General features: G+C 42.4%; 1 protein-coding gene across 1 annotated transcript in view; it reads right to left on the reverse strand.

Annotated features, from left to right (window-relative positions):
- Window positions 1-10324, reverse strand: part of scube3 (signal peptide, CUB domain, EGF-like 3) — a 69568-nt gene extending 59244 nt beyond the window's left edge. The window contains exon 1 of the mRNA XM_070839522.1: window positions 10225-10324. Coding sequence (XP_070695623.1) covers window positions 10225-10324 — 100 coding nt within the window. The remainder of the gene's footprint in view (window positions 1-10224) is intronic.
- Window positions 10325-16495: the final 6171 nt, after the last annotated feature.

The raw sequence follows: 16495 nt of genomic DNA on the forward strand, positions 1-16495 counted from the left end.
AAGCCGAACTTAATGAGAGCAATGTCATGTTAACATGCTGAAAGACCATAACTTTGTCCAAATCTATTCCTCCATGTTGTCTATACCCAGGAGTGACGTTTTCCTTTTTAACCCTTTCATGCAGGAATTATGATCCTTACCTCAGTCAGGATTTTTTTACTAAGTGTTTTTATTCATCTTTAAGCTGAAAAACAAGATTTGAACTTCTTTTTTTTTTCAACCCAAATTTTATAAAGATATTTTTACATGTCCAGTGGTTACAATATAGCTTCTGATGCATGATGTACAATTCAGTGGACATTAATTAATCATAATTTCCTCCCAATATAAAATCCTTGGAAAAATACTTGGAAAATTTAGCTATTGCATGACTCCTTAGATGTTACTTGATGTCACCATATTTTTCTTACCTGCCAGGGTTTCTTTTTCTAGAAGGTTTGAACAGAAAAAATGAGCAACTTGGTGTTTCTGGCGGTCTGTCGACCATCTTGGTTTCACTCTTTTTTTTCACTTGCAATGGCTTCCGACTGGGTAGCAGTCAGTGTATGAGATGATGCAGTAGCTTCCGCTGTAGCGACTGATGTGCAACTATGCCATCAAAACTCATGCATATACAAGAAAACGGCTTTTGAATAGCTGTACACTGTAGTGACCTCTATGCATGAAAGGGTTAATATGTATCACAGTCTATTATTTATGTCTATGAGATGATAATGATAATGACTGAACCTTGTTGTGTTCTTCTATGCCTTAAAGGGGCACTCCACCAATATTACACATGATGAGGGAGTACTACTAACAGACCAGCAAACTAAATGGCTACAGTACCTTTGATTAGAGCTCCCTGCATCAAGATCTTAGATACACTATTCACAAAAAGTTAGGGATATTTGGCTTTCAGGTGAAATTTCAGGATGAACCTAAAATGCATTCTAACCTTTCCAGGTGAACTTAATGTGACCTTCTCTAAACTTTTGAATGCACATGTCCAACTGTTCAGTGTTTCAGTACTTTTTGCACAAGTTGCTGTTCTCTAACAAGAAGCTTAACAGCAAAATTCACAACAGGTTTGATCCATGAATCGATCAATACATTTCCTGGTTCAGTTAGAATTAGTATTTAAACAGTCCTCCTCATTATGCTGTTCACCTTCTGACATCATGAGACCAAGACGACACCTAACAATTGATCAACAGATCCTCGCCATTGTGAGGCTTCAAACAGGAAGTCCTCAGATGGAAGTAGCGTAGAGGGTCACAGAGTGTCATCAGGAGGTTGTAACAGTGATACAGAGTGACTGGAAGAGTCACAGAAAGGAGAGGAGTGGACGTCCTTTGGCCACATCCCAATTTATTGAGACACTGAAAATTTATTGTTGTGGTATACCCTCCACTGTTGTTAGCTTTTCTTTCAATAAATTGTTTAAGATGAATAAAATTACCATTGCATGCTTCTACTTAAATGCCCTACTTTCATGATATAATATCACTGTCGCATTAACTTTTTCCATTTTCCATAAATTTCACCTGAAAGTCGAATATCCCTAACTTTTTGTGAGTAGTGTAGATAGATAGATAGATAAATAGATAGATAGATTATATATTTTGCGTCCAAAATAATAATGTAATGCTTTATTGTTTTGTTCTACAACTGTCTACCTCTGTATCTGAAGTGTACTTGAGGTGTCTTCACTACAACAGCTCAACTAACTCAATCTGCTGATGCCTTTATGAACATTTCATAGTGTGTGCTTTCCAACAAATCAGTGACAGCGACAATGACTAGCCTGGAAACTGTGTGCAGAGTGCAGAGAAAGTAGATTCACCTTGTGTCATTTATAAAACATTTCTCAGGCTCAAACTCTGAATAAATAATGGACATTCTCTGTGATTTTGATCATAGACCAGGCATCTGGTGTTGTGCCGTTCCTTTACCATGTGTGGCCTTAATAGACTATGACTCACAGACCTCCGGACCACCTCTAGAAGAAAAACACTTATTACAGTAATTAAGTGAATCATGGAGCAATACTAAGAGAGCACAGAGAGGGACTGGCATGATTGCCAAGTGCGAAGGTCTAATACATACCACACTAAATAATTGAGCATAACTTGTAACCGTTTCCTATTAGGATCCTAAGTGACAAGAAATTCATTTGTACTGTTCAAAGGATTTTTCACCCTTCTTGGCATGTGCCCTCCACTGTTAATGACTTCTTGGCCTCTAGCAGCATTTTTTATATACGGGAAGGGTGGCACTTAGTCCAGCTGTATACCTTATATTTATACAACCAGAGCTAACTGACATGACACTCTCCCCTCTGCACACAGCAATTACATTCATTGGCGGTTGCTTTAGCCAGATACAGTACCAACTATAAAGATGGCAACGTAGCAATTACAGCACAAGTGTGATATTTTTAGTTGTTTCCTGTCAAACTGAGGTATAAAGTGAATGGTTCTCTGTGTAAGCTGTGAGGCAGGAATTAACTACTAAAGCTCAGAAATGTGAAGTTCAGCGGGCTGCAGCGGACTGGATATACACTTCATTTAAATGCTGTGAGACAGCACAATCACTTCATGCAAACATTTCACTCATGCAGACATATCGAGTGTTTAATGACCTCCCCATCACTGCTCCTACTGTATTTCAATCAGACTGTGCGAGGGGATGCCAGGGCAGAAAATATATTATCTGAAAGGTTTTTCCTTCACATAAGGAGGTAAGAATGTCAGAAAATGTCAAATTTGAAGCAGCATTTTCTGGTAGATTTTCCTCTACCACTGCAAGCACATATAATAAACCAATAAGAAATTCAGCATTCAGCTGAAACTCTTTTCAAAAATCTTCATTCAGAAGACATTCTGAGTCATCAAGATAAAACTGAATCAGTCATAGTCTAGCCCACTATTGAATGTAGGGCTGTAATCAATGATTTCTTTTCTTTATCAAGTCATCTAATAATTCTTTGATTAAGCAATTCACCCATTTGGCCTATAAAGTCTTGTTTTGTCCAATAAGGAGCACCATGTCATGTCTGGTGCCTCTAAATAGGTTTATTTAATCATAAAAATATAACTCCGTTGACATTTTTATCATTAGAAAAAAATATATAAAAAGCTCATGCAAGTGTTCTTGTTCACACTTCCACCGACACCCACTTACCACGACTACTAGTTAATTCAAAGCATGTCGTTGTCTGTTCAGTCTGAGGGCATGCTTTTAATTTTGTGGATCCTATTAAATTTGAAATTCAATTTTATAAACTACACATGTCCTCACTAGTTTAAAGCAGTATGAAACAAAAACTAACTTTATACATATACATAGCTTTTCCTTTCTTTTTGGCAATCACTTTTGATTTCTTGTTGTATTTCAGACAATGGAAGTACCCAAGCTAAACTTAATATTCGAGATTCAAGATTCAAGAAAACTTTATTTGTCTCCAGGGGGCAATTTAAAGCACATGTGAGCAGCAAAGAGGCATGTTACAGTGCATCATGCAAAAAATTGCAATAAAAATGACTGAATGTCTGAATGTGAAGTTGCAATGATGAGTTGATTAATTGCTTAGTTGGTCAACAGAAAATTTACGTTTGAATTTTGATGATTGAAGCTAAAAAAAATCTCTGGTTCTACCTCTGGCTACTCAAATTTTATTCTTCTATAATGGTAGACTGAATGTCTATTGGTTTTGGACAGCTGATTGGACAAAAAAAAAAGACATTTTAGGACATTACAATTGGCTCTGTTAACTTGTTATCTGCATTTTTTGCTTTTCGGTAAATTAAATCATTAATCAGTTAATCAAGAAAATAATCTGTATGTTAATCAATAACACAACTAATCCCTAGTTGCAGCCCTTTGTGATGGATGGTGTTACGTTTTAAAACAAAGGAGCACAACCAGTACTTTCCATTAATCATCAGTCTAAGCTATTACGGTGTGCAATAAATATATATATGGAGTTCACCGCGGGTGATTAAATACTGCAGAGGGTCATGTGGTTTTTCCCATGCCTCTGTCCATTGAGGAAGTCTCAAATTCATCAGTGAAGTCATCCCTCTTTCTACCCAGAATGCATTGGCCAGAACCCACCAAATAAATAACTTGGCTTTTTTTCATCTGGATTCCTTGATGTATTGGGTTGGATTTTTCCATTACTAAGCAGAATAAGAGCATTTCCTTTCACTTCCAGCAGTCTCTAAAGCTGGCGCTCACCATCAGGAATGTAAACACACACAGTCTGTAAACAAGGCTCTCTCTGACCCCCAACCCCCTCTGACAACGCTGACCACCACAGACTAGCCTAATGATGTCCCTCGCTGACCCCCCCAAACTCTCAAAAAGAGACGCAGCCCCATTATTCAGCCAAAAGGTCACAGGAGAGAGCAGGGAAGAAGGCAAAAGAGGAGGAAGGATAGTGTAGCGTCAGCTGTGGGCCTAAGAAAGTACAGAGACTGACATGACAGTCCCACTGATATCTTCCCTAAAGTCACACTATCCCCAATCAGTGAGTAATGGAACAGAAAGAACAAATGCGAGCTCTGTGGTGGGGGGTTAGAGGATTAATGATCTAAGAGCTGGCTGCAGCTGGCTGAGGGACGGCACTGAGGTTCCTCAGTGAGCCATCAGGACTTGTGAAAGGGGCTCTAGAGGTGAGTTTAAGACTGGGGGGTCAGAGTGCCGTCAACACTGACTCCATCCTCCCCCGAAACCAACAGGGATGTTGTCAGCACAGTGCCGCATCTGCGGAGAGAACAAAGGCCACTGACAGGGTGAGAGGGGAAGAGAGGAAGAGATGGGAGCAGGAGAGACTTTTCTAATTTTAACCACAATGCCACAGTTGAGGGAAGCATCACAGGCCTCATTTGGAACATATTGTTCAGATTAAAGCCTTGATAAATAAACAAGCTCCAAACAAGCCCTGCACTCCTGAGTCCTGAGTATGAGGGTTTGAATGTTGGGTTTTTTTACCCCTGAACACTGGTTTTGCATACAAAGCAGTTGTCCTGGTGTTTTCGGGAAAGTTTGGGTGACTTAAACAAAATTTTTTTGCTTCGTCTGTTGCACATGAAATCTACAGCTTTGTCAGCCCTGCAACCATTCTAAATGAGGTGACAAATTGTGGTCACAAGGGCCTCGCTGGCTGCTGATAAAGTGATTTTCTGCTTGAGGAAGGCAGAAAAGGTACCATGGTAGAGGGATCTCAACTGCAGATGGGTTCCCCTGGGGAGCAACAGGGAATCTGCAGTGTCCACAGGTTACCGTTTTGTTTGGCTGTGACCTCACATCCATACAGCATACAAAATGTGCGAAATAGAGTAATGATTCATTTCAGCATATGCATGCAGATGATGAGTGAAGGCAGTTGTTGAACGAACATAATTTGATGCAAACTGAGCGAAAATTTAAAATGATGGTCGTTTTCTGGCCACAAACACACATTATGTAAACATGAGCGCTGAAACAACTATTTCCAGGAGACTTAAAACAATAGTTTGAAATTTTAGGAGATATGCTTATTCGCTTTCTGTTGGGAGAGTTTGATGACAAGATCAATACCACTGTGCGTTAAATACAAAACTACGACTGGAAACAGAGATTGTTCAAATCTTTACACAATCCATCTACCACTAATTGACTCATTATAACTTATTTGTTTGATCTGTACAGAAACCCAAGTGTAAACTCAACAATTGACTGTTTGACAGGAGGTGTGTTGGACTATTTCTTGGCTCTGAGCAGTTGCCAGGTAACCAGCAGAGACTCCAGGAAGTCACCAGACAGATTTAACAAACAAGACATAATGTGTTAATTAGTGAGCTTCAGATTCGGGTGCTGGAAGGTGTATTTTGTAACCATTTGACAAGAGCCAGGCTACCTGTTTCCCCCTGTTTGTACTCTTTATGCTAAGCTAAGCTAACCAGCTGCTGGCTGTAGAGTTATATTTAACATGCATTCATGATAGTGGTGTCAATCTTTTCATCTAACTCTCCACCATAAAGTGAATGTGTATTTCCCAAAATCTTGAACTACATTGCTTTAAATTAATGCTGGAAATCCTTTAATTTCCTAAACAGATATGCAGTATTGAAACCTGTACCTTCCAAGAGAGTCCAATGAAAACCTTTATCTGTCTCTCTTAACAGAGAAAGACTTTCTCACATACAGCTCACTAGAATAAAAAAAATTACCGGGGGAAATAGATTGATTAAATGTTAATCATTTGGAAAGGGCACTTATCGAAATTCTCCATTGGAGACCTTGAGCAGGGATGTCAGATATCTTAAAGGCAGAATCTTTAACACTCTGTTGCAGAAAGGTCTTGGTTTTACATTCCAGTGGTCAGGATGAAAGTGAGTAACTGTCCAGAACGAAGGCCCACTGAATCGCCTTGGGTCACAGCTTGTGCCAGACAGCTTCGACTTTACATGTGCCTGTAAACATGGTACTCACTCTGTATGTAGCTGCAGCCCTAAACTAAATGTTTGTATCAAGCCGCAGCTTGGCCAAACTGAAGTCAGGGAATTAGAAAAAAAAAACAGGCACAATAAAAGTGAACCATTCCCTGTTTTAGAGGGAGTCTCCATCTATTATGGAGCCTCATTTTGAAAATTGAAAGCACTTCTGCTTGTTAAGTGCAATCATTAATATCCAGTCTAAAATCATTCATTGCACTCATACACATTCACTTGTCCTCACAGCACACCGACAGATCAAAGTCATTTTCATGATTCATGCTGCATTGCTCTTGGACAGAATTGTTATCAAGAGTTTTCACCACTCAAGTAATGCAGAGATAATAATCGCTCTGCTCTCTTGGCTGCTCTGTAACAACATGTACAGTGGCGCTGAAGCACCACTTGTCAGGCAGATGCTTTCTGAGAGTGTCTCCTGAGTGGTAAAGTGAAGCTGGATTGATCCCCTCCACCCACTCATCAGCAAGTGACCGAGGGCTGCCCTGAGGCTCAACCTGCCTCACACACTCTGATCATAACGAGAACACATCTATCTGACACCACATGCCTGCTGCACAGAGAGGAAAGGCAGACTGAGACAAGCTCGGCTTTTGTCATCACGAGAGAGTACGTTTTGTTTAGGGAAAAAAAGGCATTTACAGGTTAGGAGCTCTGCTGGCGAGTTAGGAGATCTGCTTTAATTGGGCTTACTTCGTGAGAAGTAACAGATAGGAGAAATGAGGGTGACATGTCACTTCAGCCAAAACGTGATCCAAACTGCAATGTCCTGATCCGCAATGCCCTTAACTTCTCAAAGTCACAGAGCTTCCCGATGAGGACAGAAGAAGTCTTTTTTCCTGGCTGACCTGAATACATCTTCCATTCGCCGGCTGTTAAAAATTACTTTGCCAAAAATTGTGCGGTACCTTGGCAGGCAAATAGGGACTTTTGCGTCTGCTTGTTTTAAGGCACATCCGGTCTCTGAGGGGACAAGTCTAACAGCTCAACAAATACAACTGCAGGAGCTTGTCAGGACCCAGGGGCAATGCAGAAACCACACAGCCTGAGAGAGAAGAGTGAAGGTGATGAAGGAGGAACGCCAAAGTGGTGTCAAAATGTTAAAGCGAGATGACTGGCCATGTTCATAGAAGGGGGGGCCACAGTCTCTGTCTGCCTGTCTGTGTGTGCACCCTCCCTCCCTTCTGCTAAACAGCAACCGTTGAGAGAAGTTCAAGGCCAAAGGGATAGGCAGAAATAAAAGCACTATTTAAGCAGTTATTTTATGTGGTTTCACATACAGTTTCAAAGAAAGTCCAAATTACCACAAACACAGACCATAGACACTCTCACTGTCCCAGCTACACTAATGCACACACATACATGGACACTTGCATGCTTACACAGACGTGTAACATATCCAGCTGCCTATCAAGTAGCAAAAGTGGGCTGGACAGAACTGGAGAAAGCACCAAAGAGGACAGAAGGGAGCTGTGCACGTCTTTTTTGTTGCAAAAATATAAATAGCACATGGGCTGACAGTAAGCTTCCTGACACGGTGAGGGTAATGCAGTTGTTTCTTTTGGTTGACAGAGAAAAAGCACAGCTACTTCATTAAGTGCAAAGGAAAGGAAGCGAGGACAAAGCAAACAAAGCAAGAGTTGGGTGAAAAAGAAATAGGGCTGAGTGAGTGTTGGGGGTGGGTGGTTGGCTGAGGAGGAGGAGGTGGTGGTGGTGGTGGTGGTGGTGGTGGGGGGTTTCTTCCTCCTTTCCATCTCTCATAGCGGCACGTCAGGCAGCATCTCTAGGTAAGCCTCCCCGTCACTTGGGCCTCATATTGCCAAGGCTGCTCGGTTCCCACACTGTGTCCGGGCCTGGATCTGGCCTTCCTCCCCGCTCAGGCAGCCCTGCGTCTTTAGACCCCCAGGCCCCGGAGCAGAGGTTACACCAACATAGCCAGCCACAGCAGCATGTCAGCCCCACACCAACCGTTGCCTTGGTGCCGCTGCATTAACGAAGAGCTCCTGACTCTGTTCGAGGGAAAGTGATTTGCCATGACGTCTGTGGCTCCCCTCTTTCCTTTCCTTCTCTTTTCCTCGCTTGTTGCGGCTCGCTCGTTGAGAAACCTCCTCTCTCACTGTCTGTCTCTGCACCCTTAATCTCTCCTGTTTCCCCGGTCTCATTTTTCCCTTCTTTGTCATTCTCTCCACCACATCTTCGAATCTTCCCTCCCTCATCCCACTGCTCTTTTGCTCTTTTTTCTTCCTTGAGTAAGGACTGATGCCTGAAACACAGTGCCACGATTTAACTGACAACGATGAAAGACAAAGACTCTTGTCGGCAACGTCTGGGCTGAATAAATATTGAGCTGACAAATTGTGCATTTTCTGACTCTTTGTTCATCTCTCCGTTTCTCCAGTTTTCTAAATTGTCCCCAGCATGCAGAATGGCCAGTGCCACAGAGTTGCCACCAGCATCAAATTCAATATTTATTTTCAGTTATGCACAAAATATGCTCACAAATAGCTTCAGAGCCAAACACAGATAAAATGTCACTGCAGAGCTGCTTGCCTTGCACTGATAAACAGGAACCAGAGGAGAAGCCTATCAAGTGGTCGTCCACGGCGTTTCACTCAGTGACCAACAAACAGGTGCATGCCATTACAGACCAGCACACATACAGCAGCATTCCACACTACAAGGAAGTGTGTAATCGATGTTGTGGAAAATTAAGTGAGAAAAAAGTAGTTCTAATTGCAAAATGTAAATATTGAGTTTTCCCACAAGTGGGGGCAGACCACCCAGGATGCAAAATAGTCACCCACCCCCTTTCTCTTTTTGCCTTGTCGACCGCCCGAGAGATGTCTTTTTGTGTGTGCGAAACATCACCAACCACAATCAACACTCACACAGAAACCGTGATGTGCCTTTGCATGCAAATACTTCTGGCAGCTCAGGCTTGGCATTTGTATTGTGGGAAATTCAAGTGATGAAAACCTGGGGGAGAAGGCTGAGTGGATCAGAAATCGGATGTGTAACGCCGTGTCTGTCCTGCTCTTGTAAGGTGCCAGAGTTTTGATTCAGGCTGCCCTTGTCTGGTCTGAATAATTTCTCACAAGGCAGGAGAGCAAGAGGGCAGCCAGCTGGGCAGGCCGGTACTGTAGCTGCAGTGTCTGACAGACAGAGACTCCCTCCATGTGTGTGTTACAGCCCGGTGTCAAATACTTGTCTGGACTGTGACAAATGCCTCCTGGTAGTCTCACTACAATTACCTACAGGATTGGCTATGAAACATAACTGTTCACACTGGCCATGCTGTTAGAGGATCAAAGACTGTTTCTTTCCTGACAACTGAACATTCTCAGTGAAACTTAATTCAAGCCTCATGTCTCCTGTCTTTTCTGCTTAAGTAAGTCTGCACAGACATAAGCAACTGAGCATACTGACACAACAAAAAGGCAATTAAGCCTATGTAAAATGAGCGAGTGAATCAACAGAAGGCTCCTGCATGAATCAAAACTGGGAGTGACTGATGGATCAAAGTCTGTAAAAACTTCACTTTTAACCTCTACATTTCAAAATCAGCTGCTTTTAACTTTTAATACACATACAGCCAGTTAGACAAGTGTCATCATTACCAGCTTTCTAAACGCATCAACACATCTATTAATTAGGCACCAAGCGGTCTGGCAAAAACAACCCAGCCATCCAGGAGTAAAAAGGAAAGAAAAAAAAAAAAGAGGCTATTTTTGACGTGAAAACTTACCTTGAGTGGTTTTACTTCCTGAAGCTGACTGCTGGACAAAGGCGACCAAGCAGAAACCTACAAATCCAAGGCTTGCGCGTATCAAAGCGTGCATATACATGTTAACTTTCACTGTAGTTGAACACTAGCACTTTCTAAGGTCTGCGATGCGCGAGAGCACATACAAGGGTGTGTGTGTGGTATAAAGGTCTCTTGTTATTCCCTCTGAGCACCCGCTGATAGGATACTGTGCGATCCTTTTCCCTCTTCACGCCTGCTTATTTGAGTTTCAAGTGATCGGGGTTGAGGACGGCCCGACAACGCGGAGCGGAAGGCTTTTCTGTTATCATGTTTCGAGCCAGACCAATGTCAATTTAAGAAAGGGAGAGAGAGAGAGAGAGAGAGAGAGAGAGAGAGAGAGAGATGGAGCGGCGGGCTCTGAAGGGGGTGGAGAGAAGAAGAAGCGTCCGCGCTGCGCTCCGGACTCCTCTCCAGCTCCTTCTCCAGTCCCCGGCTGGCCCTCACGGTTTCCTTGTTGTCCTGCAGGGATTTCCACGCAGGTGCTGGATGGGCCGAAGGTGGACCGGGTTGAGCGCGTGCACGGTGGGTCGGGCTCGTGCGGTCACCTGGCCGGTGCCACCTGCGCAAAAATGAAGTGGTCCGTCACGCCGGCGTGGTAAAAAGCAATGGCTGAAAGAGGGGACAAAAGGGCGGATGGGCTTCTAAATGAATCGGATGGGAAAAGTAATAGCCTGAAGACTGCATTCCGTTGTTATCCCGGCAGACAGTAATGAGACTACAGTCTAACTAACAAACCAATAAGCGGCCCCATTTCCATTGGGTCATGGATGCAGCGTTGATGTGATGGTCCCCTGATGGAAGATTAATGCCGTCATTATAACAGTTGGTCAACAACAAATGTCATTTAGCACATGTCAAACCCAGATCCAAATATTAGACGATATTTGAAGCATTCTTTTAAAAAAAAGATTAATTTCAGGGAAAAAAGAAAAAGAAAAGATGAAACTAATTTTTACCCTCAATTCCTGCCAACTGAATGGAGTTAAAAGTTCAACTGACTGATTAAAGCGCTAAATTGGAAAACTTATTTGAAAATGGAAAAAACTAGTCTTGATGACTATGTCTCAAAAGATTTCCCAGCATTCCTCACTCCAAGGTCAACTGGGGGTCCTGAGCGCTTTCATATCCCTGTTATAGCTGGAGCTGGACCTGCATGAAGAGCTGAAATCAAAGTGAACCAACCTGTAACTAAAAATATGCACATGAAGGGAATTCTTCTTATTATTATTTAAATAAAAAGCCCTGCTGCATTCCAGTTATTATGCTGAATGAATTCACCAGCTGCTCAGAGCACAGCTCGAGATGAATCGATTCCTCAGGTATGATAACTAACAATCAGTAATTGTTTACAGGAACATTGATGAAAGCATTAGAACAATCATCTGGTATAAGAACCAAAAACCAAAACCATAACCAACACCACATTCTCCACTCGTCAGTATTGAGTTTTTCCCTGCAGGAGATTAAGCTCAACAGCTCCATTTCGCTCATTGATTTTGGCTCCTGGCTTTGAATAACTAAAGCCCTGCCTGGTGTCAGAAATCAGGAATGTGGACATTCACTCAGGTGTGTGTGTGAAGCATGTTGTGAAAAACCCTTCAAGGCTATTTTCCCTCAGACCAAATAAAGGTGTTAAGGGAAGCTGAATGTGTAAAAGACAGTTTGCTTTTGCAACCCCTACCGTCAGCCGTCCCTGCAAATCACTAATCATGAGGCGCTGTATGCACACCATTACCCCCAAAACTTGAAGAGGAATGAGGCTTGAGGAGTTACATGAATCAAAACAGAGCCCTCTCACATTACCAGCAGCACAGCCCGCTGAGCTACTGTGCCACATTTCACCGGCACTGACATATGAAACATTTGTTTTCAGGAAGTGTCCTGCAGAGGAAAAGCATCTGTATCCCCACACCTGCTACCTCCTCCTGCATTACCACCGAAATTAATCTGCTGTGTTGATGCAGTTATGTTTGCATTTCAACCTATGAGCAGATTCTACACTATAATTATCACTCCTGCTCCCATGTGTGATTTCTTTTAATCAAATTAGGGCCTCACAATGAGGCTGATTGGAGATAACAACTCAACTTTCTTCAAACAACGCAGACAATTTGAACCACGCACAATCTGAAAATAGTTACAGCTGATGCCAGAAAGGGAGGAGAGATGATTACTTTTCATTATCTTGTATCTTATCAGAATGTGGCCATTACCTTTGCTTAAAAGATTACATGTTACAACTACCTCAGATATTTCATAAATAATGTAATTTAACGCGGTTTCCCATGCTTACGCCATTTTTTTGCCAAAGACTAGGGGCCTCAGTAAAAAAGAGATTCAGTTCAAGAGAATAACCTTGTGAGAATCCCTCTTTGCATCCACAGAAGAAGAAAAAACATGTAAATTCACAGCACAGTCAAGCAGTGCAGTGTAATTAAAATAACATCCGTCAGGGATATGGAAATATCCTATGTCCCTGTGTCCAAATCTCTGGGTAATTGTGAGCACTTGTATAACCAAATGAGCTCAGAGTCACTCGGGGAGTTTGAGAAAGTCAGAACACGGTTGCCACAGAGTGCGAGTCACGCTGGAGGATCAGTACACTTTTCATGGCAACACTTCATTAAAGACAGAGGGCTGTGCACAGGCACCACACTGTGCACCAAACCAAGCTATTTTTACACCAGCAGACTCACGAGGGAAGCGGAGGCCATGTTTAATTTATGATGCTCGTCATGAAAAGGACCTCAGCTACACACCGGGCAAAGAGGACTGGGAGAGTGCGGAAGGTGTCGATAGAGCAGGGGACGATCGTTCATGGAGCGATGCTGCGTTTATGCAACATGATGATAAGATTTGCTGCAGAGTAACTGACCGCAACACTGCTGTTGTTCTCTTTTTGGATCTTTACTGAATTTGAGGGCAATATCAGCTTGTAACTTTATCTTTTAAGGATTTCCACGATTTGGATCTATTTTTAAAAAAATGCACATTGTTGGAGATGTACCACATTTAAAAACACCACAGTTATTTAGAAACTCAAAATTCTCCACTTCTCAGCCATCAGAGGGCAAAATATATGTGGCAATCAGGTGTTTTAGACAATGTTGGCACAATCTACTTTTTATTTTGACTCTGAACTACCCAAGTAAGACAGTCCGCCAACAGCTGTTGCTGTAAGATAAATGCAAGATGGATGCATGTTTGGAGGCATATGTAAGGGTTACCACTGTAGTATACTGCATACTAATGAACTGAGGAGTTAGAAGCCCTGCAGAGAGCCTAATGTTCTCTTCCAGATGGTCATACACAGGGACACATCACCTCAGCTCCTCATTTACTTTCTTCCAGTTCGACATGTATGCTCCCCAATTGTCTGAAAGATTAATGTGTGAAAATGCCAAGGCTCAGAGCTCCGAAGTTTACCCTCTTTCTTCCCTTCTTTTTCCTCTCTGCAGGGGCTTCATATGCGAGGTTACCAACACCACCGCAGGCCCAGCAGGATCTCTTGGTACTCACCATGCCAGCACCACAGGGGAGCAGAGTGGCTTGCTGAGTTCCACACTTTAGTACAGGCATCCCAGCGAACGCTGTGGGCTTGCCCCAGGAATGCTTCCTGACCACAGCCTCAATCACTGGCACTAACAGGGAGCAAGAGCGGGAGAGGGAGAGTGAAAAAGGAAATACAGTTATCAAGTCGGAAGAAACGGAGGTGTCACACACAGGTGTCTCTCACTGACGGGCTCATTCTCACCTGTCAAAGGCTACACCATGGATGAAAGTGACCCCAGTGGCACAAGAGGCATTTAAGATGTGTTGTATTTGTAACATCACACCACTGGAAATGTCAGGAGAGCTGAGACCTTCTAATGAGTGTTATCACCACAGTACCCTCAGGCTCTCGGCTATGGGGGCCTGTATTGCTTGACTGCTAGACATATTACTTGAGTCTTAATGCTGCTGCAGCAGGGAGGTAGACGAAATACGCACGGGGTTGTTAGCTGTGTGAGTGAGCATGCGGGTGCTGGAGGGGATACAGGCCTGTGCGCGTACTGCGTCTGGTGTGTGTGAGTGTGTGTGTGCACCTGTAATCAAGTGGACTCATCAAGATCAAATGAGACCGAGAAGGAGACATTGTCCTGTTAAGATCCCAAGTTTAATCCTTACTGATGAGCCCGTATCATTCAAAGTATCAATCATCATCATACAACTAAATTGTATAACAGTACTTTCTGCCTGTTTGAAGGCACACACGCACACACACACACACAGGAGAGAGATAATACCTGTATATTTTAAGTAGACTCTTTTGATGACACAGAACTGGGCCAGGCATGCTTAAACCCCAGCACACTCAGCAGTGGCTCTGTGCCACTTTGTCTCCACTAATCCTCCATGATCAGCTCATATTCGGAGAAAGGGACGAGGCTTTCTGCGGCCTCTTTCAGACACCATGTAAGTAGGTAAGTACAGAACAGGACCAAGACGGTGGGGAAGTCCCATGAGCTCACTGTCTAGCCTGATAGTGCAGCAGCTACGCCTACCAGCTCTAACTACTAACACGAGGGAGTGTCTCCAAGGAGCGTCTCCAAGGAGCTTTGTAGAGGTTCATCTCATGTGTATGTGTCATAAAATGCTAAATATTACTAAACCTTCAAGATTGTGGCCTTGTTTAATGCCTCTAACCAGTGAAATACCAAACTTGAGATCCTTGTCAAGCACTCTAAGCTCAAAACGAGTGATGACTATGTTTAAGGGTCATTGTGACACTTTGATGAGTACAGCCTTCCAGTAAATCGCCCACATTCAATCCTTACATTCTTTGCTAATACTCTGACCTGATTCATTTCCTTTCGAGCAAACAAGACAAAGCGATTTTGTTTGGAAAGATAAAAAAAAAAAAACTGCAGTTCAGGACCAAGCTGAGCTCTCAGAGTCACGCTGGTTCAGGCCTCATCTGATCTCATAAGCAGCACAGAAAAAAAAACTGTAAAGAAATAACTTGTTTTCCCACAGCCTAAAAAAATAAAGGTCTACAAAGAGAATCAAAAAATCTAAACTGCAGCATGTCCTGTTTCCCCTGCAAAGGCCAGTTTTATGAGACATTCGTGGATCGACAGCTGAGCCAAATACATTTTAATTAGTGAAACAATTTCATTATTGCAGAGGCAAAATCCAAAAACCTTCCCACAATTTGAAAGACTGAACTTGATTTGGAAATTTCAGGCAAATAAAATGGAAACTGAGTCAAAGTCATTGATTCGTTTTTTGTTTTTTTCTTTGCTTAACTTTTTGGCAGTAAAAGACATGTTGGTGCAAACATATTTTGCCGTTTGGCTGAATTAAAGTGAGAGCTGGTTTGTTACCCTTTCCCAACTGACGTAAGTGCATGATAAAACAATTATTATATTACAGTTCATTATGAACTAGTGAATATAAAACCTCACCAAATGCACAGCAAATGAAGCATTATAAGTGTGATAAAAGCCTTTCAGAGTGATTCATCTTTAAAACATTAGGACTCGTCAAGAAAATAGCAAAAGTGTGCAAACAAAACACATCTGTTTGTTGCAACACTAAATACATCATGCGCTACTCTCCACTTTTCTATTTCGGCTTTGCACTATTTTTGGATCCACATTATGATATGCAGAAGTAGACATGTTGAAATTCATCACTTTTCTCTGTGTAAAGAGTTGAGTCTGTTTGCAGTGTATTCATCAGCATGTGATGCGAAAAATATCTTGCCACATGGCTGTACATTATTAAATGCTGCCCTGCATATGATCCTCCAACCACAGCCAGGGGAAATCTACCTACAGCAATAAAGGTTGTACTGGTACGCACACCAACGCATGAATCTAGACTGCCCTCTAGTGGTAGAGCTGTTATTGTAGAGGTGACACCCCCCTCAGACAAAACTAACTATGTGGGGAGGAAGAAAATCTGTGTGTGAATGAATACAGGAGAGTGTGAGACTTCCAGAGAGGCAAGAACCATGGAGATGAGACAATCTGAGTCTTAGTACTAATACTACTAATGCTGCGACATAGAGAAAATTCAAATTAATTGATTTTTTCTAACTCATATCATTAGTTGTTATTTGTCTTGGTGGTCTCTGAGTTTTCAGAACTACAGTTCCCATAATCAGGAAGTGTGTTGTTGCCATGAGAACAGTTAGATAGCTGTGGGCGACAGCGTGAACCCTATT

Source organism: Pempheris klunzingeri, chromosome 11 (assembly GCF_042242105.1).
Source record: "Pempheris klunzingeri isolate RE-2024b chromosome 11, fPemKlu1.hap1, whole genome shotgun sequence".
In the NCBI taxonomy this organism is placed as follows: Eukaryota; Metazoa; Chordata; class Actinopteri; order Acropomatiformes; family Pempheridae; genus Pempheris; species Pempheris klunzingeri.